Raw genomic sequence first — 25835 nt, forward strand, 5'->3', positions numbered from 1 at the left:
AGTGAATCGCTCCAAGCTGTGGGATTTGATGGGTAGGCTGAGCATCAAGATGGAATTCCTTGCTCTTAATAGGCGCCTGTACATGAACCTCACAGAGAGGGTGCGTGACGGCCCCTCAGGTGAATATTTCCCCCACATTAGCTGCACCTGGGGAGTTAGGCAAGGGGCTATCTTGGCCCCTTTTCTCCTCCTCCTGTATATTAATGGTATTAATAAATACTTGATTGAAAATGGAAAGGACCTGCTCCATATGGGAAATAAACTTATACCCATTTTGTTACATGCTGACAATGCAGTGCTTGTTACCCGCATGGCAAACAGCCTCCAGATTCTTCTAGACCTGTTTCCAGCATATATGAATGACTTAGACCTCCATGTAAATCATTCACAATCTTATATCATGACTTGCGACCTTCCAAGCATGAAGTCCAAGCATTTTGTTATGAGGGATTCTCCATTGGCAAAGAAAACATTTTTAACTATGTATGGATTCGTTCTAGCACATCTTTTAGCTGGATTGCACTTTTAACATCAAGAATGCAGCACTTTAATAGAAATGTCGAGTTCTTATTCAGATTTCTACATAGGCTAAAGAATAAACCAATTTCAGAAATGTTGAGTCCATACAAAAGCAAATGCACCTCAGAGGGGTATATGGCACTGGGTTATTGGGCGATTGTAAAGCGGGTATCCTTCAACAAGATAAAAATCAATTTATGCACAAACTATTGACATTCCCTGGGGGCACTGGTATACTTATATGCTATGAGTTCTGTGGGATGCCATACCTGGAGGATCTGATTGGGCTTGCTCCAGTACTTTTATGGATTAAGGTATGGGGAAGCCCTGAGGCTGGCCTTGTTAAAACCTGTATCACTGACCGTTTGTCACTTGACAGGGGAGGCCAGATACCCTGGTTTTTCTTCCTGAGGGAATCTTTTAAGATTATAGGACTTCAGGAACTCTATAATCACCCCCATATAATCGAACCAGAAGATAAACAACCGGTTAAATTATGCTACGTGGATTATCAATTGAACTCATGCAAGGGATTACCAGGTCAAGGAATCGATAGTCAAATATTAATTAGTGTCAACGTCAAGGAGCATAGAGCCCTACCTAGGGTGAATTACGAATCTTATCAAGCACCCTTACCTTATACTTTTTAGGCTCTGCAAGTTGCACTTTAAATTTGATTTTCCTATGCTAGGGTCCTGACAACAGAATTTACCTCATGCTTCTGTGGCAATGTTTCTAAACAAAGCACTAGCCACCCTACACTGTTTTGCACTTTGTATTCAGCCCCAAGGCTATCCTTCCTGGCTCCTTTTTTTTGTAAGTCGAACTTGAGACATTATAAGGATGGTCTTGAATTCTTGAAGTGTCTAGGATCATTAAATATTAGTTATGCGATTTTAAATTTTCTAAGAGTGACTCTCAATATTAGGAAACAATACCAATCCGTGTGATAGGTGAAACATGAACTTCGAATGGTACTGGAGCACTTTGTTCTCCATTGAACAAGTCTAGTTGATGATTGGCTTACATTGTTAGGGAATTAATATGAGAATCTTTTACCATTTCTGTGACATACATGTTTCTTGAACCGCATACAAGTACTTTTACCTTTCACTGATTTGAGCTTCAGGCTTTGCTGATATGTAATTATTTTTTCCTGTATTTCTTTTATGGCGATATTTTGCTTTTATGGCTTCAGCGAAATAAAGAATTGATTCATTCATTCATTCACTCCTGGTTGAATAATATATCTGCGCATTTGCATTAAACCAGGTCAAAGGTTTTAACACTTGCACATGACTCATCTGACATTGACTACTAAATGGAAGACAAAAACAATATTGCCTGTAATGCTTATAACTTGCTATCTCTAGTATAAGTGTGCATCTCTCATGAATCAAAGTTAAAAGTATTTTGCTTTTTGGTATTTGCTTAGCCAAATGCTATAGTCTTCTCTCAGCATTTGGCTTACTTTCTCCGTCGTTCAGCCCAATAAAAAATGAAATTGTACATCTCACCTTCAGTTCCTCATGCTGATATCTATGACTTACAATCTGCTTCATAAAGGTCTTAGGCATGTCCCAAGCAAGAAACACCATTCCACATTAATGCTTTGTGGAAGTTATGCAGCTGCAAACTTAGGCCCTCATTAGGTCTTTGGCTCTAAACCGCCACGGCGACTGCCACCAAAAGACCGTCCCAGTGGCTACCATCTGTTCGCAAAATTATGACCACAGCCGGATTTCTGCCACAAGAAGGGTAGAAATCCGGATGTGGCCAAACTGGCAGATAGTGGTAAGGTGGCGCTGCTACCCCCAGCAGCGCCACGCCAGTAGACCGCCGCAAGCCGTACTCTGATGAATAATACGGCCTGGTGGTGTTCTGGCTGGCGCTGTTGGCGGTAGCAGTGCCCTGTCCCATCCCCTGCCGGAAGACCCCCTGGATTCAGGTAAGTCGGGTTTCTGATAGGGGATGGGCCTGGGGGTTGTTTTGTGTTTGTGGGGATGTGTGCATGACTGTGTGAGTGTGTGCGTGAATGCGAGTGTGTGTGTAGTGTTGTTTGCATGCATGTATGCATGTGTGTGAGTGCGTGTATGAATGTGAATGTGTGTCTGTGTGTCAGTGTGAATGTGTGTACTAGTGTATGTGTGAATGAATAGTTGCATACATGTATGTCTGTGTGTAGGTCTGTGTGAATGAGTGTGTGTCTGCGTGTGTATGAGTGTATGGGGAGGTTGGAAGGGAGGGGGAGCGTGGATGAACAGGGTGTGGGGGGCATCTGGGGAGTGTTGGGTTGGGAGGGGTCCTCCTATCAGTGACAGGGAAGGAATTACCTGTCGCTGATAGGGCCTACTCCCATGGTTTTTGTGGCGTTACGAACACCACGGAAACCATGGCGGTAGGCAGGGTCACGATACCACTGGCAGTACAATAGCAGCTGTCAAGCTGGAGATTGTTATCTCCAGCCCGGCGGCTGCTACCACCATGGCAGTCCAAGTGGTACATTGACGGGTTGGCTTCAGCCAACCCACCAATTTCATAATGTGGTGGAAAGTCCCCCTTAGTGTTTTATTGGAATGTCCTATATATATTTGAGATCACACATACAAACAGGTCTAGGCAAACATACCTATAGCATTCAAGGGAGACTTAGAGTTTGGTAGACAGGATTACTCTGTCACAAACATGACAGATATCTCATCCACCGTATTACGATTCCATTATATCCAATGGAAATTGTAATACGGGATGGGATATCCGTCACAATAGCGATGGAGTAACCCATCAGCCAAACTCTGAATCAGGCCCTTAGAGTGGGCCTTATGTCTGTCCCTTGCTGATGATTCATTGACTATCTTGTACATCTCAGTTTAATGGGCCTGATTTGATTGCTTTTTCTCCCTATTATTTTGTCCATATAGGTCAACTGTAGCCTTGCACTGCTCATGGCAGACTATAACTGTACTGCATGAGAGTTTTTTCTCCATCTCTCTTTCTGCCCCAGTGCTCTTTTCCTGCACCCCTTGCCCTAATTATAAAAAAAGATGCTACCAAAAGCTGTTTGCCCCACCAGTCCATTCTACTCCTTACGCCGTTTTCCACTGTATTGGTTAAGTTCAATCATAAAATAGTTTTAAAACCATTTAGACAATGGATGACCATGCATACACATGGGACTGCATTTATGATAACCATCTTTGAATATGTATTTTAACTTAAAGAAAAACCTTTTCAAGATAGTTGCCACAAATGTGCCTACATGCCTTGTGGACTCTTCATGATGGCTCGTCTCTTATTTTAAGAAAAATATATTACTGGAGGGCTGCTACACTTACATGCACTTGCGCGGTGACTATCTCATAATGTTTTCTCTTTATATATAAGAAATCATTACACAAATGGCTACTGGATGTGTGGCATGCACAGAGGTCTTCCTGTAATGGTGTTTCTTTAAGTCTGGGAAAAATCTTTACAAGATTGCTACTGTGCATAAGCATGCATGGACTGCTATATTTTTTACTATTTTTTCTTAAACTAAAATAAAGACATTACGAGATAGCTGCCACGCTTACATGCGCACATACTGCTGCCATTCCCTAATACGCTTTCTTAAATTTAAAGAAAAACCACTGCAAGATTGCTTCTGCAATGCATGTGCACGTGAGGGTGCCGTCTGGTGGAAAACAGGCATAGGTGAGACCTATTTGGTTTACATTACTAGTGTTTGTTTATTTTGTTTCTTTAACATGGAAAACACGGTTGCAGTGAAAGCTTCTTTGCAGTTGCGTTGTATTACACTTACACCAGCTTTTTCATGTTCTTCTTAAATTACACCCAAATGAATCTGCAAGACTATGGGGGTATAACCTTAATCTTTGTAAATACTATCACATTTAATGAAAAGTGCCATGGCAGTGAAAATATATGTAGAACTTATAGCAAAGTAACTTATAACCCCTTCTGTGCCCAGGACGTAACGGTTACGCCCTAAGGCACAGTGCTAATGTGCCCAGGACGTAACCATTACGTCCTGGGCACAGAGCCCAGAGGGAGCACTAGTGCTCCCTCTGTGGGGTTCCCCCCCACCACCCCAAGGCAGGGATGGAAGGGGAAATTTATTTAAGGCCATTTCTGCCCCCCTGGGGGGGGGGGCAGATCAGCCTATTTTAATTAGACCGATCTGCCCCCAAGGGGGGCAGATACCACTAGGCACAGGGGATTTTTTTGTTGTTGTTGTTTTACAGATGGTGAGCGACTGCTTAGGCAAGGGTCGCTTCTCTGGAGGGGAAAATTATATTTAGGCCATTTCTGCCCTCTTGGGGGCAGATCGGCCGATTTTAGGTCAATCTGCCCCCAAGGGGGGCAGAAACCACTAGGCACCGGGGATCATTTTTTTGCGCCAATGTCACGCAAGGGGAGTGACCCCGTAGGCAAGGGTCGCTCCCCAGGGGGGTGGGGGGCAAATTTATTTTAGGCCATTTCTGCCCCCCCTGGGGGGTAATCGGCCTATTGTTATTAGGCCGATCTGCCCCCAGGGGGGGCAGAAACCTCTAGGCGCCAGGGCTAATTTGTTTTTTGTGTTTATTTTTTGTTTGTTTGTTTGTTTTTTTAGAGATGGGGAGCAACCCATTAGGCAAGGGTCAGTCCCCTGTGGGGCAAACTGTATTTAGACCATTTCTGCCCCCCTTGGAGGCAGATCGGCCAATTTTTGTTAGGCCAATCTGCCCCCATGGGGGCAGAAACCACTTAGGCACCAGGGATTGGTGTGTGTGTGTATGCGTATGTTTTCTTTAGGGAGGCAGCCCCTTGGGTAAGGGTCACTCCCCATGGGGGCACATTACTGTTGGCCATATATGCCCCCCATTGGGGGCAGATGGGCCTATTTTTGGAAGGCCCATCTGCCCCACTGGGGGGGCAGAAAGCCCACCAGAGGCCAGGGAAGTTTTTTTTCCCAAAAATAAGAGGGTGGGGGTATGGCAATAACCCCACCCCAAATAAATGGGGCCAAAGTTGTTCTGCTAGTGGGCAGATGGGGCAATTACACCTGATCCACACCCCAGGGGCAGAAAGTCTACTAGATGCCAGGGAATTAAAAAAAATATATATATATGTTGGGGTGGTGGCTACCAACCAGTATGGGCCTGGTTACGCCCCCACTTCAACTGAAGGGGGTAACAGTCTTTCAGCTCTCCCCACACTCTAAAACATCTTCTCCCACAGCTAGCAAGAAGACATTTGATTATTTTGGGTTTTAGTTTTACATTTGGGCCATGAGAACTTGGCTTACTCTCAAAATCGTCCCACTTGGTATGGTGAGGGCTGCACTTTATGGACTTTGGGCCGCTGTCATGTAGAAAAATCCACAAGACCTAGACACATCTGAACACTAAACATCTGGGTGATTCCAGGGTGGTGTGTTTCACATGCACCCAGCACCATTTTTGTACCCACAATCCCCTGCAAACCTCCAACTCTGCTGGAAATCACACATTTTCCCCAAGTTTTTGTGATGGAACCTTCCGGAATCTGCAGGAATCCACAAAATTCCTACCACCCAGCATTGTCTCATCTATACCAATAACAATTCTGCTGCACTTGTCAGCCTAAAAATGTTTTTTTGAAAACTGCCCTTTTGCACCCCTTTTGTTCCCCCTCAATATCGACATGTTTTTGGCTCTTCCCTTTCACAAGCACTTGGCCCACCTACACAAATGAGGTATCATTTTTACCAGGAGACTGAGGGGAACATTGGGTGGTATGAAATGTGTCCTAGTGCGGTGATCCCACACAGAAATGTGGGAAAAATTAGATTTTTTAGCTACATTGCTGAGGATTCTGGGTAAGAAAACAATGGGGGATCCACACAAGTCACACCTCACTGGACTCCCTCGGGTGTCTAGTTTTCAGAAATGTCTGGGTTTGGTAGGTTTCCCTAGAAGGGTGCTGAGCCCAGGACCAAAAACGCAGGTGCCCCCCTGCAAAAACAGGTAGTTTTGTATATGATAATTTTGATGTGTCCAGATAGTGTTTTTTTGGCATTTCCTTTCGTGGGCGCTAGGCCTACCCACACAAGTGAGGTACCATTTTTATCGGGAGACTGGAGGAAAAGCTGGGTAGAAGGAAATTTGCGGCTCCACTCAGATTCCAGAACTTTCTGTCACCAAAATGAGAGGAAAAAGTGTTTTGTTGGCATAATTTTGAGGTTTGCAAAGGATTCAGGGTAACAGAACCTGGTGAGAGCCCCACAATTCACCCCACCTTGGATTCCGTGAGGTGTCTAGTTTTAAAAAATGTGCTGGTTTGCTAGGTTTCCCCAGGTGCCGGCTGAGCTAGAGACCAAAATCCACAGGTAGGCACTTTGTAAAAAACACCTCTGTTTTCTGTGAAAAAATGTGATGTGTCCACTTTGTGTTTTGGGCCATTTCCTTTCGTGGGCGCTAGGCCTACCCACACAAGTGAGGTACCATTTTTATCGGGAGACTTGGGGGGACGCTGGGTGGAAGGAAATTTGTGGCTCCTCTCAGATTCCAGAACTTTCTGTCACCGAAATGAGAGGAAAAAGTGTTTTTTTGGCCAAATTTTGAGGTTTGCACAGGATTCTGGATAACAGAACTTGTCCAGAGCCCCACAAGTCACCCCATCTTAGATTCCCCTAGGTGTCTAGTTTTCAAAAATGCACTGGTTTGCTAGGTTTCCCAAGGTGCCGGCTGAGCTAGAGACCAAAATCCACAGGTAGGCACTTTGTAAAAAACACCTCTGTTTTCTGTGAAAAAAATGTGATGTGTCCACGTTGTGTTTTGGGCCATTTCTTTTCGTGGGGACTAGGCCTACCCACACAAGTGAGGTACCATTTTTATTGGGACACTTGGGGGAAAGCAGGGTGGAAGGAAATTTGTGGCTCCTCTCAAATTCCAGAACTTTCTGTCACCGAAATGAGAGGGAAAAGTGTTTTTTTTGGCCAGATTTTGAGGTTTGCAAAGGATTCTGGGTAACGGAACCTGGTCAGAGCCCCACAAGTCACCCCATCTTGGATTTCGCTAGGTGTCTAGTTTTCAAAAATGCGCTGGTTTGCTCGGTTTCCCAAGGTGCCGGCTGAGCTAGAGGCCAAAATCCACAGGTAGGCACTTTGTAAAAAACACCTCTGTTTTCGGTGAAAAAATGTGATGTGTCCACGTTGTGTTTTGAGCCATTTCCTTTCGTGGGCGCTAAGCCTACCCACACAAGTGAGGTACCATTTTTATCGGGAGACTTGGGGGAATACAGAATTGCAAAACAAGTGTTATTGCCCCTTGTCTTTCTCTACATTTTTCCCTTCCAAATGTAAGGCAGTGTGTAAAAAAGACATCTATTTGAGAAATGCCCTGTAATTCACATGCTAGTATGGGCACTCTGGAATTCAGAGATGTGCAAATAACCACTGCTTCGCAACACCTTATCTTGTGGCCATTTTGGAAATACAAAGGTTTTCTTGATACCTATTTTTCGCTTTTTATATTTCAGCAAATGAATTGCTGTATACCGGGTATAGACTAAAAACCCATTGCAAGGTGCAGCTCATTTATTGGCTCTAGGTACCTAGACTTCTTGATGAACCTACAAGCCCTATATATCGCCGCAACCAGAAGAGTCCAGCTGACGCAACGGTATATTCCTTTAAAAAATCTGGCATCACAGGAAAAAGTTACGGAGTAAAACGTGGAGAAAAATGGCTGATTTTTTACCTCAATTTCAATATTGTTTTATTTCAGCTGTTATTCTCTGTAGGAAACACTTGTAGGATCTATACAAATTACCCCTTGCTGAATTCAGAATGTTGTCTACTTTTCAGAAATGTTTAGCTTTCTGGGATCCAGCATTGGTTTCTCACCCATTTTGTCACTAACTGGAAGGAGGCTGAAAGCACAAAAAATAGTAAAAATGGGGTATGTCCCAGTAAAATGTCAAAATTGTATTGAAAAATGGGCTTTTCCAATTCAAGTCGGCCTGTTCCTGAAAGCTGGAAAGATGGTGATCATGCCACCGCAAACCCTTTGTTGATGCCATTTTCAGGGAAAAACCCACAAGCTGCCTTCTGCAGCCCTTTATTCAAATTATTTTGAAAAAAAACAAAATGTTCACTGTATTTGGCTAATTTCTTGGTCTCCTTCAGGGGAACTCACAATGTCTGGGTACCTCTAGAATCCCTAGGATGTTGGAAAAAAAGGACGCAAAATTGGCGTTGGTAGCTTATGTGAAAAAAAAAGTTTTGAGGGCCTAAGTGCGAACTGACCCAAATAGCCAAAAAAAGTCTCGGCACTGGAGGGGGAAAAGGCCTGGCAGCGAAGGGGATAAAAACATCTTCACATATTTTTTACTACAGTACAAAGGTTAATTTCCAGTTTATTATCACAGTAGTATGAAATGTGAATGAGGTAATCATTATTTACTGCTTCACAAATTGCATGTTACATTTTGTTTACAGTTGGAAACAACTTGCTTTATAGTCAGGAAGCTTGTCTAATGTGCTTCACTGATACTGCACAAACGTAACCACTTATGCCCTGGTTTTCATTAATTGTCCTTTGTAAAAACAAATACACATAAGACATTTCATGGCATAAACATTATATATAGATGTGCAGAGTATAATAAGCTATTTATTACCATTTGTGAGGGGTGGCAGCATCATAATAAATAGCAAATTACAGTCATGCTATATATAGATATACATTAATTTATTCTTGCACTAGAGAAAGAGATGATCAACATTTTAAGTGATGGTTTCATTCAACTTTGTCAAAATGTGCAGAATTTGGTAAAATACATTTTCTATCTGTTTCCATTTCAGACACTGAAAGGCTTAAAATCCATAAAAACTGCCGAATTCTAGCACAGTTCATATTATCTTCCCCAAGTGCAAACAAATGATATGTTTCACTGTGTTAAATTATTGAAAATCAAGACCCCATTGATAGAGGTAACTAAATCAGATATAAACTGCTGTGACCTTTTTTTCTCAATTGAGTCACACTTACCAAATACAGTTCTTGCAGGAACAGACTCTCTGTTGAGCCAGAAGGAGACTTGGGATAAAATCACTGTCATAATGCAGGGGAGATATGTCTGAATGACGAAGTAGCCTATCTTCCTTTTTAAATGGAAGTGGGTAGTCATGACCACATATTCACCTAAAACAACAAAAAGACACATTCATACTCCCAAATCTGAAATGCTTCAGACAATGGTGATTCAAAATACGACATCAGTCCCAAATGAATGGCTGGTGCAGGGTACATGTGATGCATCTTTTTACACTTCACCTTAAATGCCTTCTTGTAGAATGTGTTTGCTTTAAGAACAGCAGAGTGCAAAAGTAGATTTCAACTGCCATAAAGGAGGAAAATTCCCTCATTTTCTGAATTTCATAGAATTGTGATTTGTCTATATTTGTAATTACTATGGGTAACATTCTACAGTTTTTGAAGAAAACCCCAATCAAAAATGTAATTAACTGATTTCTTTTTTTCAGGAACTAAGACAAAATATTATTAAATATGATGTCTCCTAAGTCATTTGTGTTGTCAATATCTCTGAATAAACGTTACCTTTATTTCCTCCAGTTATTTTAGGATTCCTGGTTACAGACTAAACAGGAATGCATATTATGTGGGTGCATAAATGTAGACTTGGCTTATTATTTCTGTATAATTGTGAGGATTTTTGAAGGAGAAAAAACTCTATCTTCGAACTCTTTTTAAAATAAATGAGATCTGTACAGTATGAGGTGATCAAACCTTGCCTAATCGGAAACTGTTAAGTGCAACAAGGATTAAATTATTGACTATTAAATTTCAGAAACTGGATCTTGAATCGGAAATGACTAAAGTGCGCATGTTGTATTTTAAAATGTTTTAGGACCGCACATAACCTGGTCAATAATGACCTGTGAATAACCTTATTTTTACATTCTGTATGACTGTTAGTGATTTATGTGTTTGTAATTTCTGCATGTAACTGAACGAAATCAATTATTATTTTTACTGATCTAATTTTTGTTGGCCTTAGGAGTCTGTGCACTTTACCACTGATAACCAGTGCTAAAGTGCATGTCCTCTCCCCCAACGGCGGATGCCACAAATATCAAGGAAAGGGGCAGAGGGACAACAGGGACGGGACTGGGGTTGGAATACATTTTTTAAAACAAAAATAGACTTACCTTTTGCTTCCGCTGTCCTATTCTGCTGACTCACTTGTCCTCTTGTGGTGTTCGGAGGGACACCAGAACAGGGTCTCCAGCAATTCCAGCACTGCTTTCCTGCCCGCATGCTAGCATGAAAGTAGCATCAGTATTGGTCTGAGAGGCTTAGACTGCTGCTCAGGCACAACACTGGGGCCTGTGCAGTTTTTCCAGCCGAGCTGTGTACACAGCCGGGCTGGAGAAACCTAAGTGCGCATGTGTGTTTGGACGGCCATCTTAGTCCGTCCAAATACACATGCGTACTTAGTGTACTCCACTGCCACCCCCCTCCCGCCTCCCGTAGCCCAGCCCCACCCCCCCCTTTACATGCTGGGCGAGCCAGCAGCAGAAAAATAAAACAATATTCAAGTACCGTTTTATTTTTCTGCTGCTGGCTTTTAGGCAGTTGGGTGATGCTCCCCTGCCATTGCGGAGGAGACGCCCCTGCTCTTGCCCCTAAAAATTGTAGAATTGGCTTAGACCTAATTGGCACATATCCTTCACTTATAAGTCTCTAGTAAAGTGGTACCCAATATACGCAGGGCTTATAAATTAAATGATACTATTGGGCCTGCAGCACTGAGAGTTGCACCCATTTATGTAACCTCCTAAAACATACCTCAGGCCTGCCAGTGCAGCCCATGTGTGCAGCTTCAATCTGCCATTTTGAGCTAGAAAACTAAACTGTTTGCCAGGCCTAAAACATTATTTTTAAAACACAGACGTTAGCGCTAGGATAAGCCCTAAAAAAAACCTAGAGAGGAGGGTGCAGTGTACCTAAAAAGTTGGACATGCACTTTTAAATTTTACATATTCTTGTAGTGACAAACTCCTAAATGTGTTTTCCCTACTGTCACTACTGTAAGGCCTATCTCTCCAATAGGATAATATTGGGTTACCTTATGACATTTAATAAGTGATAATTTCCAATTGGGCGCAGGTTGACAGTCCGAGTTTGGGGTCTAAAAAAGTGTAATTGAAACCCTCTTTAGTTGTAAAGTCTAATTTTAAGTCACAATTCTGAAAATTCCACTGTTAGAAGGATGGAATTTTCTTGTTCTTAACCATTTGGTGTCTGCTGCCTGTACCCTGGGTCAAATGACTAGGTATAGTTGGCTGTTGGTCTTTGTGTATTGCTCCAAAACAGGGAGACAAAGAAAAGCTAGGTGTGGGCAAGATGGGCCACTCTGTGTTAATGAAGGGGAGGAGCTGTCACCTACCACACATGCACATCACTAAGGCCCTGCCTGGGTACTCTCACATAGGGTTTGACAACAGGCTAATTTGACCAGACAGTCTGGGGCTAGGGCAGGGAGTCAGGAAATGCCAAGCCCCTTAGGGGGACGGAAACCTATAGAAGCTTCTTATTTCAAAGTGGGCACCAAGTGTAAATATTGGACATCAGACCCCAAATCTTAGGTACATATTTGGACCTGTGAAAGACTCAGAAGAAGGACTGCTGTGCTGCTCTGCTACAAGAAGGACTGCCACACTGATGCTCTGCTGTGTTGCCCTCCTGCCTGAATGAAGGACAGGACTTGCATCTAAAACGCAGGACCACTAGAGTGATCCTGAGGGCTAGTTGACAAGCCTCCTGATAAGATGCCTCAGGGACAGAAGAGACTTCCTCCTTTTCCTATGCAGCACCTGGTCTCTGCCAGCTGTGAATTCTACCCTGCCAAATGGTGCCACCACCGTCCTGAATGCTTGGAAGTGGGCCTAAAGGTCCAGTACTAGTCTCAACTGTAGTCTCAGCAGATCCAGTGCTTCAGAGATGCATCACCAATCAGAAAATTCACATTAGAGCTGCTGCACAATGCATCGGCTCACCAAATTCAGCATTGGGACAGCTGTGTGGTTTGGCTTCGGCACAGGACTTGACATTGCTGCCTACAGCTTTACAGGGACCGTCACTGCATGATTCATCCTCAGTGTAGACCTTCACATGGCAAGCCCCTCATCAACAGCATCATTGATGATGACACAGGACCTTGCATCTTAGATTCTCAGCTTTTAGAAATCATCGAAATACATCCTCGACATGGGACTCCACATCACCCCGATGCTAGGATTTAAGGTACTCTTCTGCAGCAGGCCTAACTGGGTTCCTCTAGCTGGCCTATACTCTATTGTGGTCGTCCTGAATTTCTGACTTTGTCCCTATCTGGTGTAGCTAGATAACTACAGTTGGTGTTTTGTGATTTGTGGTGCCATTATCACTTACATCTTTAAAATGACCCCACTGCAGTTCTATGGATAGTAATTTTGTTGTTCTGGTCTTACATTATTCATCAAATTGGTGTGGGAATTTTCATTGTGTTGTGTTTCACTTTATTGCTATTTGAATTGTTGCATAAATACTTTGCGAATTGCCCCTGAGTTACACCTGACTGCTCTGTGTCAAGCTATCAGAGGGTTGAGCACAGGTTAATATGAGATTTGCTTGTGACTTTACCCTGACAAAGATTGTGATTGCTGCTTGAGTAGGGGTTCACCGTCGTCAACCAAAAAAAAGGGGTGGGCAGAACTCGAGGAGTTTAACTCCGCAGAACACAGCGAAATACATGAAAACTCAGTGAGATCCCTCAGAGTTCTGCAAACCTGTGGAAATGAGCTCGCCACAATGCTTCTACTGATGTTTAGTACTGGGAGCTCATTCCTCTGTGAAAAATCAGCAAGAATGGCACCACATGATGCTTCCCAAGTTGATTCTGCTGCCACTCGAGTAGATTTTCTATTCGAGTGGCATCTTTCTCACTGTAAATGGTTGCAAGTAGGTGTGACCGTTCGCAGTGAGAAAATCTCCCCAGGTGCCCTGTCATCACCCAAAAATCACACATGGAGGCACCAATCACACTTGAGGTAGATAACCAGACAAAGTATGCCCCCATGAGAGCTGTAATTGCTGCTAAGTCTGGGCTGACCCCTGAGAAGTACCTTCAAGAGGTTCAGGGATGGCCACAAACCCCAAAACTAGTCTTGGGTGGATTTCATGGATTACTCCAGCAACACACTAAGGGCCAGATGTAGCAAATGGTTTTACCCATTTTGTGTCTATGGGAAAATGTGTTCATACATATGTCCCTAAATGGCTGGGTGTAAGGCAGTAAAATTAATGATTATGATGGGCTGTACAACTTGATTTTGAGGGAGCACATGGTCAATACTTGTATTACAGAGCTGCTCCAGCACCTCCTAAATTGCAAGTTGACTGATCCATGCTGAGGAGGCGCACCTCTTTGTCAGTAACAAAGTGTCCAAAAAGGCATCTTGGGTGTACTCCCAAAAGGGTGGTCTGGGTTTACATCAGAAGGAGAGGGATTTAAAAACTAGAAAGAGTTCTTCGAATGTCCCCAAAGTAGTTCACAGGAGAAATTGAACCATTCCGTATCTGGCTACCTGAGAAAAGTATTCAGTGATAAGAATACTGATATGTTTGTCCCTAAGTGCTACAGGTTATACCAGTATGGACACATCAAGGAAGTTGTTAAATGCTCTAAAAGGGTGCAACACCCTCCGTGGTGGACAGTCCCAGAGGTTGGCCAATCGAGTGCTTGGAGAAGAGATGGCTCCACTCAGAATGGGGGACAGCTGGGGTTGACTTAGTGTCCCTGGGTGATGGAGAGATGGTGCCTAAAGCCCACATACCTGTCAATACTTCTAAGTATAGGCAGTTGGTCACCATCAACGGGGAGAGGGCTGAGGCTCTGAGAAACAGAGGAGCCAGTATTATTACTGCTAGGTGTCATCTGGTGTCTTTAGAGCAGGTGATACAATACACTTCACCAGGTTGTGGTAGCAGACAACCTTGAGAGCTCTTGTTCCATTCGAGTAAAGGGGGCATCCCAGGTTCTCTTAATGAAGCTGTAAGCCCTGCCATGCCTGTGAATTGTTTGCTAGGAATGACTTAAAGCACACTGCCTGGAAGGAACTGAAGCTCCAGCCGCACCTGACATTGTTGGGTTTGCCTCAGTGGGTCTGCATGATCAATCTGTCCGTTGCTGCTGAGGAAGAGAGTCAAGAGATCCTAAGCCTGGAAGAATGGCCCAGGCAATTTCAAAGAATGGAAAGGGCAGGGGGTATAGGAATCCTTCCCCTAAACTCCTGTAGCACTTGCACATGGGGTGCCAGAGTTAGCAGCCGCAGAGCTGACCAAGGAGGACATTGCCTGCCTAGGAGACCTGGATGAGCTTCCTTGATGGCAAGTATAGAGTGAGCCTTCCAAGGAGAAGTTCTGCAAGGTGCAATAGAGAGTGCCTAACCTTAGAGATGCTGTGTCGACAGGCTGAAGCCCAGGCAGCTGGTGACACCTCTGAAAGTCACCATATTTTTTGTAAGAACAACCTCCTTTACAGTGAGCCTAAGGCACCTGTGCATGGGAGGCACATGTGTTGGTGGTCCCCCAGTGTAACAGGGCCTTTCTACTGGGATTGGCTCAGATGCTGACAGCAGGGCTTTGCCTTACCTGCAGGCCAGTTAGAAGAACAGGAAGAAGTTTAAGGCTCCCCTGACTCCTATGCTGGTCATTGATACCCCCTCTGAGAGCGTCGAGTATTGGCACTGTTGGGACCCACCACACCAAACCTGCCCTGGCAAACATGACTATCCTGGTTTTGGTGGATCGTGCCACAAGGTACCCTGAGACCATCCCTCTGAGGACCATAACTGCATCTGCAGTGGCTAGGGCCTGATGGGGATTTATATCCGAGTAGGTCTCCCCACATAAGTGGTGTCAGACAAGGGCCCAAACTTCATGTCTGCATGCATGTAGTCCATGTGGAAGGAATGTGGAGTATCCTCCAAGTTATCCACACCCTACAATCCCCAGACTAATAGGCTTCTTGAGAAGTTCAACAAGACACTTAAGAGCATGGTTATAGGCCTGACTGAGACCGTGAGGCAGAAGTGGGATGTCCTCTTGCCCTTCATGCTCTTTGAATGCAGGCAGGTACCACTGAAGGGAGTAGGTTTTAGCCCTTTTGAACTAATCTGTGGGCACACTGTAAGATGAACCTTTAAGTTTGGTGAAGGAGGGATAGCAGCAAGCCTGTAAGAAGCACCCTCAGGCCGTGGTGACCTAGATGCCGGCCCTCCACAACCAAAGGCAAAACCTCTTGAAAAAGGCTTCCAAAAACTTAGACGCTAGCCAGGTAGTGATGAAACAGTGGTATGACTAGAAGACCACTATGGTTGAGTTTCAACCTGGCCAGAAGGTGTGGATGAATTAGCTAGTTGGTCTCAGGGCCATCCAAGATCACTGGACAGGGCCCCATGAGGTAATTGAGAAATGGGGAGGCTACCAGACCTATCTGGTGGACCTGAAGATCCCCAAAAATCCCTCCACATCAAACGTCTCAAGATCCACTATCAGAGGTCATCATGCTGTAAAGGAGGATAGAGAACCTCTCCTGTAACTCCTATCACAGTAAGATGGGTCATTGGAGGGTGTGAACCTCTCCCCTACCCAGACTCCTTGAGCAGCAGAAGGAGTGTTTTAAGCTGTTGGGACAGTTTCCCTCTCTGTTATCCCTCACCCCTGGTCTTACACACATATATGCCCATGCCCTTGACACTGTTGACAGCCCCCCTGTCAAAAACAAGATCTACAGACTCTCAGGCAAAATGAACAACAGTATCAAGGATGAGAACTCCAAGATGCTGTAGTTGGGAGTGCTTGGGAACTGTTCCTAAGGCCACCCCCGAAAACTCCAGTTCTGTGTGGACTACAGGGGGCTAAATCCAGTCACAAAGGCTGATGCTTACCCCATCCTATGAGCTGAAGAGATTATTGATCGGTTGGGGCTGCTCAGTTCCTCAGCACGTTTGACCTTATATCTGGGTTACTAGCTGATCACTCTAAGGGGGCAAACGAGAGGTCTGCCTTATCCAACCCAAAATGTTCAATTTCAATTTAAGAAGGTACCCTTTGGACTCAAGAATGCTCCTGGCACCTTCCAGTGGTTAGTGAATCAGGTCTTGGTTGGGATGGAGGCCTTCAGTGCTGGTTATCTGGATGATATACCAGGTCAGTCTATCAAGGCCACTAAGTGCCAGATAAGTAGGGGTCTGTGGTGTATGTTGGACACATGGTGGACAGGAGTAAGGTGTTGCCCCTCCAGGTCAAGATAGAAACCCATCAGAGCCCCTCCAAAACTCAGACAGAAGTGAGGACCTTCCTGGGCCTCAATGGATATTACCAGACATTTGTCAAAGGGTGTGGAACAAATGTTGCTCCCTTGACAGTGCTGATTTCAAAAAGGTAGACAAAGAAGGTGATCTAGACAGAGGTCTGTCAGAAAGCCTTTGACTCCATCAAACAGCGCAACCTCTGTATTCAAAGGCACTGACTTTCCTCAGGAATTTATTCTGCAAACTGATGCCTCAGAGCACGGCATAGGGGCAGTATTGTCACAGATAAATGAGGAGGGACTAGACCAATCTACAGCTTTCAATAGTACAAGGTTATTTCCGCAGGAACCAAATTGGAGTGCTATCGATGGAGAAGCATTTGCTGTGGTCTGGGCATTAAAGAAGCTGAGACCATACTTGTTTAGGACTCACTTCCTGGTTCAAACAGACCACAGGCCTCTCAGATGGTTGAGGCAGATGAGGGGCAAGAGTCCCCCATTTTTTAGGTGGTCTATCACCAGGCTTGGAAATTCTAAGCACCTTCCAAGGGTGGAAACCTCTAGAAGCTTCCCTTGCTTCAAAGCAAGCACAAGATATAAATATTAAACCTCAGACTCCAGCTTTTCAGCACACATCTAGACCTGTGGAAGAAGGACTACTGTGATGCTCTGCTGCAAGAAGGACTGCCACTATTCTGCCCTGTTGTGTTGCACTGCCGTCCTGATGCCATCCTGCCTGAGTGAAGGACTGGACTTACATCTTGAACCCAGGACCACCAGAGTGAGTCCAAGGCTAGCTGGCTGGCCTCCTGATCTAAAGCCTTGGTGACAGGACAGGCCTCCTCCATCTTCTGGAGCACCTGGACTCTGCTGTCTGTACACTGGTTTCTTCCTTCTTGTTCACTTTCTTGGGAAATGATTAGTTCACTATCACAGCCTCAGTCTGGACTGAGTTTGTCAGCAATGCAGTGATGGAGACTTTGATGAGAAGTCCCCAAAAAGAATCCAACAAAAAAAAGCAATGAACTGTTCATCAAGAAGTGCTGTGCTCTTCTTATTACACAAACCTTTCAAATTCTCAGTATAACTATGCATCCACAGCTGCCAAATTTGGATAAAGTAATCAAATCTTATTTCTAAAGAGCAAATAGCTACCCCAAGGGCTTCTAGATGCTAAGTACTTAGCTTACAGATGGACCGAGAATGGATTAAGGAAGTTTGAAAAACCTTTGGTTAGAATGTTTCTAAAGCAGATAGGATTTGATGTGTTCATATATTCCACAGTTTATTGGTTAGAAAAGATAAAGACCTTCCTCTTTGGCCGGTGCATCTAATTTGGGGAATTATCAGAAGATGATGGCTGGCAGATAGCATGGCACATCTGGGCATATAAGATGAAAGTGTTTTTTCCTAATGTAAGGTAGGCTTTAATCATGAATACTTTTGGGTGTCAGGCACATGGCCTTGAACATAATCCTTTTCCATAGAGGTAGCCAGTGTTATTCCTTAAGGTTGTACTGATAGAGGTGTCTTTGAGATAATAAAGTAAAAGTTTGGGTGCCATATTCTGAACCATTTGAAAATGTTTTATGAGCTATTGCTGGGCTACTAATTAGAGGACATCACCATAGTCTAAAAAAAGACAATTAATGCTTGGATCAGAGTCTTCCCTGAGTCTTCTGGAGGGCAAGGCAGATTTTTTCCTAAAGATCTCAAGATAATGAAGCAGAAGGCCCAAGCTTTGTGAAGCTGTGTAGAGAACGTGAGCTTGATATCAAAGGTTATGCCTAGAATTATTGTTGACTCAGATGGGTTGGGGAGAGAATCAGTTCTGTCGGCCATCAAATTGGCATTTAGCTGAGGGAGCTTTTCCAAAGAAAATGATTTTGGTCTTTTATCCACTGAGTTTTAGATGGTTCTTTTTCATCCGTTCATTATTTCTTGATATACATCCAGTAAAAAACAATTCTTATTGTGTCCTGGTTTTCAGCTATGGACACTATAATTGAATATCATCAGCATACAATGAGATTTTGAAACTGTAAGATCTGACAGTGACTGACATGTATATGTGGAACAGAGTCGGGCCTAGCAAAGATCCCTGGGGCACCCAGCAGCAGATAGAAGAAGGAGAGGATTGAAATGAAAGAATGTTTAGGATTTGTATATGGGCCTTAAAAAAGAGACAATTAATTTGTTTTTTTTGCTTTATTATCTCTCAACTGGCCAGCATTACAAGTAGAATAGTTAGTCAAGCAATATCTAAAGTGGGTGACGTGCCTAACAGAAAGAAAGCAGTTGAGCGCCCACTCAACACCCGTCCATGATCATTCTCAAATAATCTGTTACATCTATGATTGCTGATTCTGTTCTGTGGTCAAGTGTACAACCTGAGTAACTCTAGTCTAGTTATAGGTTCTCTTCAAGATAGTTAGATAATTGAGTGTTGACAGATTTTTCAATCCTCTTAGTTAGGAGTGGAATCACATAGATATTGGGCTGTAGTCAGAAAAAAGTGAGGGATCTGCCATAGGTTTTTCATGTAGTGGGCTCTCCATGGTTAACGTTCACATTTTAGGAAACACTTTCAATTATAATGAAAAATGAAAGAGGTTGCAGAGGACCAGAGCCATTTTTTCAAAGCTAATGTGCATTATCTGTGGTGAACAAGGGTCAAAAGTGGGTGAACCTAAGCCTTTGAATGAATCTAATAGGGTTAGAGATTCTTGCTCTTCAGTAAGTGTTGCACTTTGGATGGGTGTGGGAATTCAAAAGACACTTAGGTTATTGGTGATATATAAATGCACTTAAGCAGCACACAAAGTGCCATGTACCTTAAGAGAGAAAAAAAATCTTTCTCAGTTAGGGAAACAGTCTTCCATAACTGAGCTGATAATGTGGTTCTTAAAACTAAGTGGAATGATTCCTCTCTTCATTTCTGTGCACAAGCACATCTAATTAGTTAATCATCTAAGGGAATAGCTCCTTCAGTTTCTGAGCCAGATTGACAACAATATTTCTGGTTATTGGGAAACAAATTCCTGAATTTCTATTTTGCTGTTGGGGAAAGATCTCATGTTTATAATGTAATCAAATAGATAACTTGATCTACTGTTGTCATCACCCTAAGAGTATCTCTTACTGGAAATTGTCAGATCAGCCACCCTTTTGGTAAGCATAAGTTTAAGCCCATATATTTTACAATGAGCTATAGATGTTTGTTCTAAGTCAAGAGGGTGACATGGATAATGTTACTTACCTTGGAGCGCCCACAGATGGGAAGCAGAGAATTAACTATGTTGAAGTGTGTCTATCATAGCACTGACCCTGGTGCTTAGTACAATCTGGAGACAGAAGAGCTTGCCTTGCCATACCATCAGCACAGATGTGCTTTGATTGAAGGTATGGCCTGCCATAAGATAAGGGGTTTGGCTGATTAGTGACAAAATCACATTTTAGCAAAGAACATAGAGGGGGCAAACTAATTCACAAGCTAGAATCCAGCTGCTCCTAATCCGGAGAGATAAAATAAAAAAATTCAACTCCAAAATGAGCAGAATGCTATTTACAAGGAAATAAAAATGTCTTTTTTTTAAGTATCCAAATGCTGTCCAAAGATATTTCAAAGAGCCAAACCTACCACTAAGGCTAGATCTGCATGCTGGAAGATACAGCCAAATTAAGACAAGTTCCATTTCTCCTCTTTTCAGTGTCCTTAACCTTAACCTTAAACTGGTATTGGTCATGGGTCTGGCAAAACCGTGGAAATGAATGCCTTGTTTATCCTCACATAATACTATCTGACATAAACATCAAATTCCATTCCAAAGCTGTAAGAAATTGGGTTATTTGTGGATGGAGGTGAGAACCCACTTAAAATAAAATCACTATCCTCATTAGGTTGAACCACAAAAGTCACTAAATGACCCTATGGTTAATCTTCTGGTAGTTTGGCACAAAAACGGTCAGATTTAACTTTTCAGCAATGTGTAAAGAATTTAGGCAGCACTCAAGCAGTAATAAAGTAAAACCACTGCACAACAAACCTTCCAAACCTGTTTAGAAAAATCGAATGAATTGAAAGAACTAAAATGACACCAAAATGACAAACTCCAATCAGTAGAATCGGACTCATGAGTTTCTAAAGTTTTAGGTAAAAATAGCGCTGAAAGAACAAATCAACTGTGGGCATTTGGTTGTGCAGGACTGGGACAAAGTCACAAGTTCAGGTTGACTGTGATGGAGCATGGGCCAGATGCAGTACCAGGTAGGTCCCACTGGAAGTTTTAGTTTTCAACTTTGATGCAGTGGATCCCGGTGAGGCTTTTGGTGAGGAGCTGCATGCAGAAAATCTGAGGGGCTTCCCATTGCTCTGCTTCAGATCCGGTAAAGCCTTTGGTTAGGGGTTGTATAGTGCTGTGTCAGATCTGGTGAAACCTTCATTTAAGCAGGGAGAAGTACACTTTGACTCAAGCCAAGAATCCGGGACCTTGAGGACAGCTATTGGGGCTCAGGACTCAGTCCTACAGAGGCCAGCAGAGGGGACAAACTTGTTATGTGCCTGGAGCTCAAACAGGAGGTCAGCTGACTGAATCTTTGAGTTACTTCTGATGTCCTGGGAGCTTGACAAGCAGGTCCAGTCTTCTTTCGGATTCAGGGGTGTTCTGATTTCAGGTTCTAGGGATGCCACTTTTATGCCCAGTGGATGGGGGGGAACCCCTTTGTCCAGCCCTAAATCTGTTTAGGTCAGTTTCCCCCCTTGCCCCTGGATTTGGCTCCAGCCTGGATTATGAAACAAAGGGCAAGTAGGCCAAGGTGCCAGTGATAGGCTTCTTGTGAAGTCAGGAAGGACTGGGTACAGTCCCCAGGCTGCTTTATGAAGTGCAATCAGGGCAGGAACACAACCCCTTCCCAATCATTCTGTCAAGAAGACCCACACCCCTCTACACCCAAGTCCTTTTCCCACTGCTTGGTTCCAGTACATATTTCCTAGTTGAGGATCCATCAACACTCAGGAGACCCTGTACACTGGTGGAAAAGCACATTTGACTTAGGTAGAAAAATTACAGCTTTATAAAGGTTATTATCACCACAGAAGGAACCCACATACCTAGTACGGATAGGGTATACAAGAACCTAAAAGTAACAAATTCCTTCTAGGTATCACTCAACAACATGAATGTTGGAAAGTTCTTAGATTGTCATTTACTACAATCACAGACAAATGAAGGTCAATACAGACCTGAATCCAGTGTATGTGTACTTTATCTATAAAATATGTCAATGGATTTAAATTCATACACTGTACAATAAGGATAAACAATAAATAACAATGGTGCTCCGTGAAAAGAGATTATGTTGTGGAATAATAAAGGAAACATAAAAGGTGATCATAAGGTGGGTTGTAAACAATACAATATTCCAGTTGCAGGGCTACTACAACAAATGATTGAGTCTTAAAGCAGGCATAAGTCCCTCAATTCTCTTGCTAACCCTGGTGGACCAACTCCTTAGTAAAATTTATTTGTGCCCCAAGTGTAAAGAGTGTTTCAACCCAGGGAAATTGTTTAGGGACATCATTAGGACAGTAATGAATTTGCTGTGCAAATGGCAGACCCTATATAGTTTGGTAAAAAACATTCTGAATAAGGAACCTATGTTGATCCTTCATGGATGAATGTGCCCGAATGAGCTTAGTAATTGAGAGGACGGCGCCATTACACAATTGCTTGTCAAAGTAAAGCAATAATGAATAGTGATGTGAATAAAGAAGTTAATTGAGTCTGATTGCTAAAAAATACTGACACATGGGAGGGAGCTCACGGGTGCCATCAGGAGTGCCATGCTGCATGAATGAGTAAAAGGGCATTAATGGAAATCAGTGCTGACTGGCGTGAGAAGCAGAAGCACGCATCTCTACTGACAGTGTCCTATTTACTCCTAATCATGCCTTCTATTGCACTAATTTAAGAGTGGCCAAGCAAAATTTTGGTGGGCCAGTTAGGTAGCTGCTCCCAAGGTTTAGCCATGAGAGACACTTTTCTTTAAAAGGTACATGCTTGGCATACTTTGTATTGGATGACTACTGTGTTTTAGATGTGGAGGTCAAGGTCACCCCCCTATGGGTTAGTGTTTGCATTCTCAGAGATTCTTCAGGTTTCAGTTAATATAACAGGATCCCTGGATGTTTAAACGTTCACCCCTTACGACTTGAGTGAGGAGTGTGCTGTGCAACTTCTGTGTTTGCTTCAAATGTAAGCTGCCAAGTTATAACTACTTCTGAGATATTGGTGAGCAATATAAAAAATGTAAGAGGGACGACTGAACCGTTTAATCTTTTTAAGTCAAGAAATTGTTGAATTGGGTACACATGAAATTTCTAATGATCCAACTTTGTCAACAATATGAGCTAATAATAGTTACAATTATAGTTTAGGCTTTGTAAGTGTTATTATTACTGCTGCTATTGTTGTTTTCAGTATTAAACATATATACATTGTATCCGCTAAAGATTCTTTCTTGAGATTATGTAGCATACTTTTATTGAAGGCAAATCAACATATGTTGAAGAAAATAGATTCACAAGCCCTGTTGCACCATATCCACTTGAAACCATGTCAGTGTTTTTAGGCATTTTACGACTTGAACGTAGATGTCAAAAATGGCTTGGGAGTGCTGTTAAATATCATTTTTCAAGAGTCCCTTAGTGGCGTTTATTGAGCATAGAATGTTAAACCAGAGTGTTCTGCCAGACTACGGAATGAGGGGATGATGCTGTTTGACATGCTTAGCGCATAGGCAGCGAATGTCTAGACGCTGCGTCTCATTTCAATTCTGGCATATCTCCTCTACAAGCACAAGTTTGTACTTTGTGCTGCACTTGAATCAGATTCCAAATCAGACAATGTCTCTCTGAAGGCTGTGATTGCTTGTTTCTCCACGCGGTGACTTTTGTTTGAGGCTAAATACAACCACATTTTTATTGAGCACCTATTTTGCTTATTTCTACTGATGCCAAATTGATGGCACTAGTTAGCTGGAAAATGGATTCTGAATAAAGCAAACATAATGACATTGTACTGTAGTTTGTATTCCTGAACTGGCTGCCATGCATCAAAAGCACTGTTGTTATCATAAGTGAGACAGTCTGCTCTGCTATGAGTAGGCTGGATTCTGGCAGGTGTATGTTCATTGGAAACCCTTTTAGGACAGAAAATATTGACTAGATGCATGAAGCATTTTTGTTGTTGCAAACTACCCATTCACAGAATTGGACCGCCTATGACCGCAAAAATGCAATTTGGTATGTATGAACCCAAAATTGCGATTCGGGAACATGTTACTGAATCAGATTTTGAAATCGCACATACATACCGATTCGGTATTTGGAAGGGGCAGTGCTTCCAAATACCGATGAGATGTATGAATGTTTTAAGGAAAAGGGGGTGCATTTAAAAAAAAAAAGATTGTATTATTAAAAGCAATCACAGATATGATGGTCTGCTGCCCCCCTCAGGGTACCATCACTGTGATGGCAGCGAATCCTAGTGGGTCACAATTGCGACCTACCTCATTAATATTCATGAGGAAGATCTATTTGTGACCCATTACAAATCGCTATTTAGGGAATAGGGGCTGGATGAGCCCTTTGTACAGAAGCAATAGCGATTACCGAATAGCAATTGGCAAGAAATTGTTAACTGGTAATCACTATTCTATTGTGCGTAAATCTATCCCAATTTTTTATTTACCTCTGAGGGAAGAATAAGGTTCGCAATTTTGCAAAAGAAATATATTTACAATTTTTTTTTTTACAACAATTAACACAGAGAGCAATGTTTTTACTAGTTTAATTAAATGCCAAGCACAGGGCATGAACTGAGAATTAGAGTATTTGCCATCTCATTTTTGGATCAGTGACATCTTAAGGATTTGTTGGGATCCTAGTAAAACTTATTTTGGAATCCATGCTTGAAAGAAGTTACATTTACTATCTATTTTCAACTTAGCGAAGCCTTTTGAAGCCAAGCAGTATTACATTACACTTTAAACTTTCAGAAACTGGGGTATGCAGAAACAACAGAATGCTCAAGTCATCAATCTAAACCAGCCAAATAGTACCAAAAGAAAACTTACACAAACAATGGTGAAGACATTTCATTTTGCACCTGGATCTAGATTTCTGTTAACCTAAAGCAATAATATTTTATGAGGAATTTGCTCTCGAACCCACCTGCTCCATCCATTCAAGGAAGGACACTGTAAGGGTAACTTGGTTAATATTTGGTGTTCTATTGCATAATATCAAAATTAGAAATAAGCACACTGGACTTGATAGTGTGTCTTGGTAGTGTGTCTTTGGTTGGCATATATTCATAGTCACAAATAAATCTCTGTAATGTTGAATTTTGAACCACTGCTCTGAGAATATTCAGCATTTGATCAGGTTAAATCTGGTCGTGTTCTCACTATTCCTCTTCCAATGACTACTCTCTCTTCGCCTTTTTCCATGTGTACACAACTTCGTTAGACTGCTGACTGTGACCCTACTGAGTAAGGGAAAGGTAGGAGAAAGAAGGACTGAGAGATAAAGTGGAAGGAAAAGGGAAGTAAATATGGAGCTGTATAGAGAGGTGGGTGAGATGGGGAGACTATCAAGTAAGGATAGAAAGGTGAGATAGCACCAAAGGAAACATTTAGAAAGACAGAAAGAGGAGATGGTAGCTAAAGAAAGAAAGATAGCTAAGATTTTAGCGTGAGGTACAGAGAGCTAGAATTAGGGAGAAGCCCGTTGATAGAGAATAAAGAGAGGGCTAGGTTAAAACAAGGAGTGATTAGAGTGATAATATCTGGAAATAAAGGATTAAAATTTCAGAATTTCAAGATATCTGTCTGTGTGTTTATGTGTGTGTGTGTTTTCTTCATTTTTCTTTACAAATTGCATATAATAAAAAGGAACACAAACAGACAGT

At 42.7% G+C, this 25835-nt stretch overlaps 1 protein-coding gene across 1 annotated transcript in view; it reads right to left on the reverse strand.

The window, feature by feature from the left end:
* Positions 1-25835, reverse strand: part of GABRA1 (gamma-aminobutyric acid type A receptor subunit alpha1) — a 514965-nt gene that overhangs the window by 54382 nt on the left and 434748 nt on the right. Inside the window, exon 8 of the mRNA XM_069199368.1 lies at positions 9534-9686. Within this exon, the coding sequence (XP_069055469.1) occupies positions 9534-9686 (153 nt within the window). The remainder of the gene's footprint in view (positions 1-9533; positions 9687-25835) is intronic.

The sequence above is a fragment of the Pleurodeles waltl genome, chromosome 7, assembly GCF_031143425.1.
Source record: "Pleurodeles waltl isolate 20211129_DDA chromosome 7, aPleWal1.hap1.20221129, whole genome shotgun sequence".
Taxonomy (NCBI): Eukaryota; Metazoa; Chordata; class Amphibia; order Caudata; family Salamandridae; genus Pleurodeles; species Pleurodeles waltl.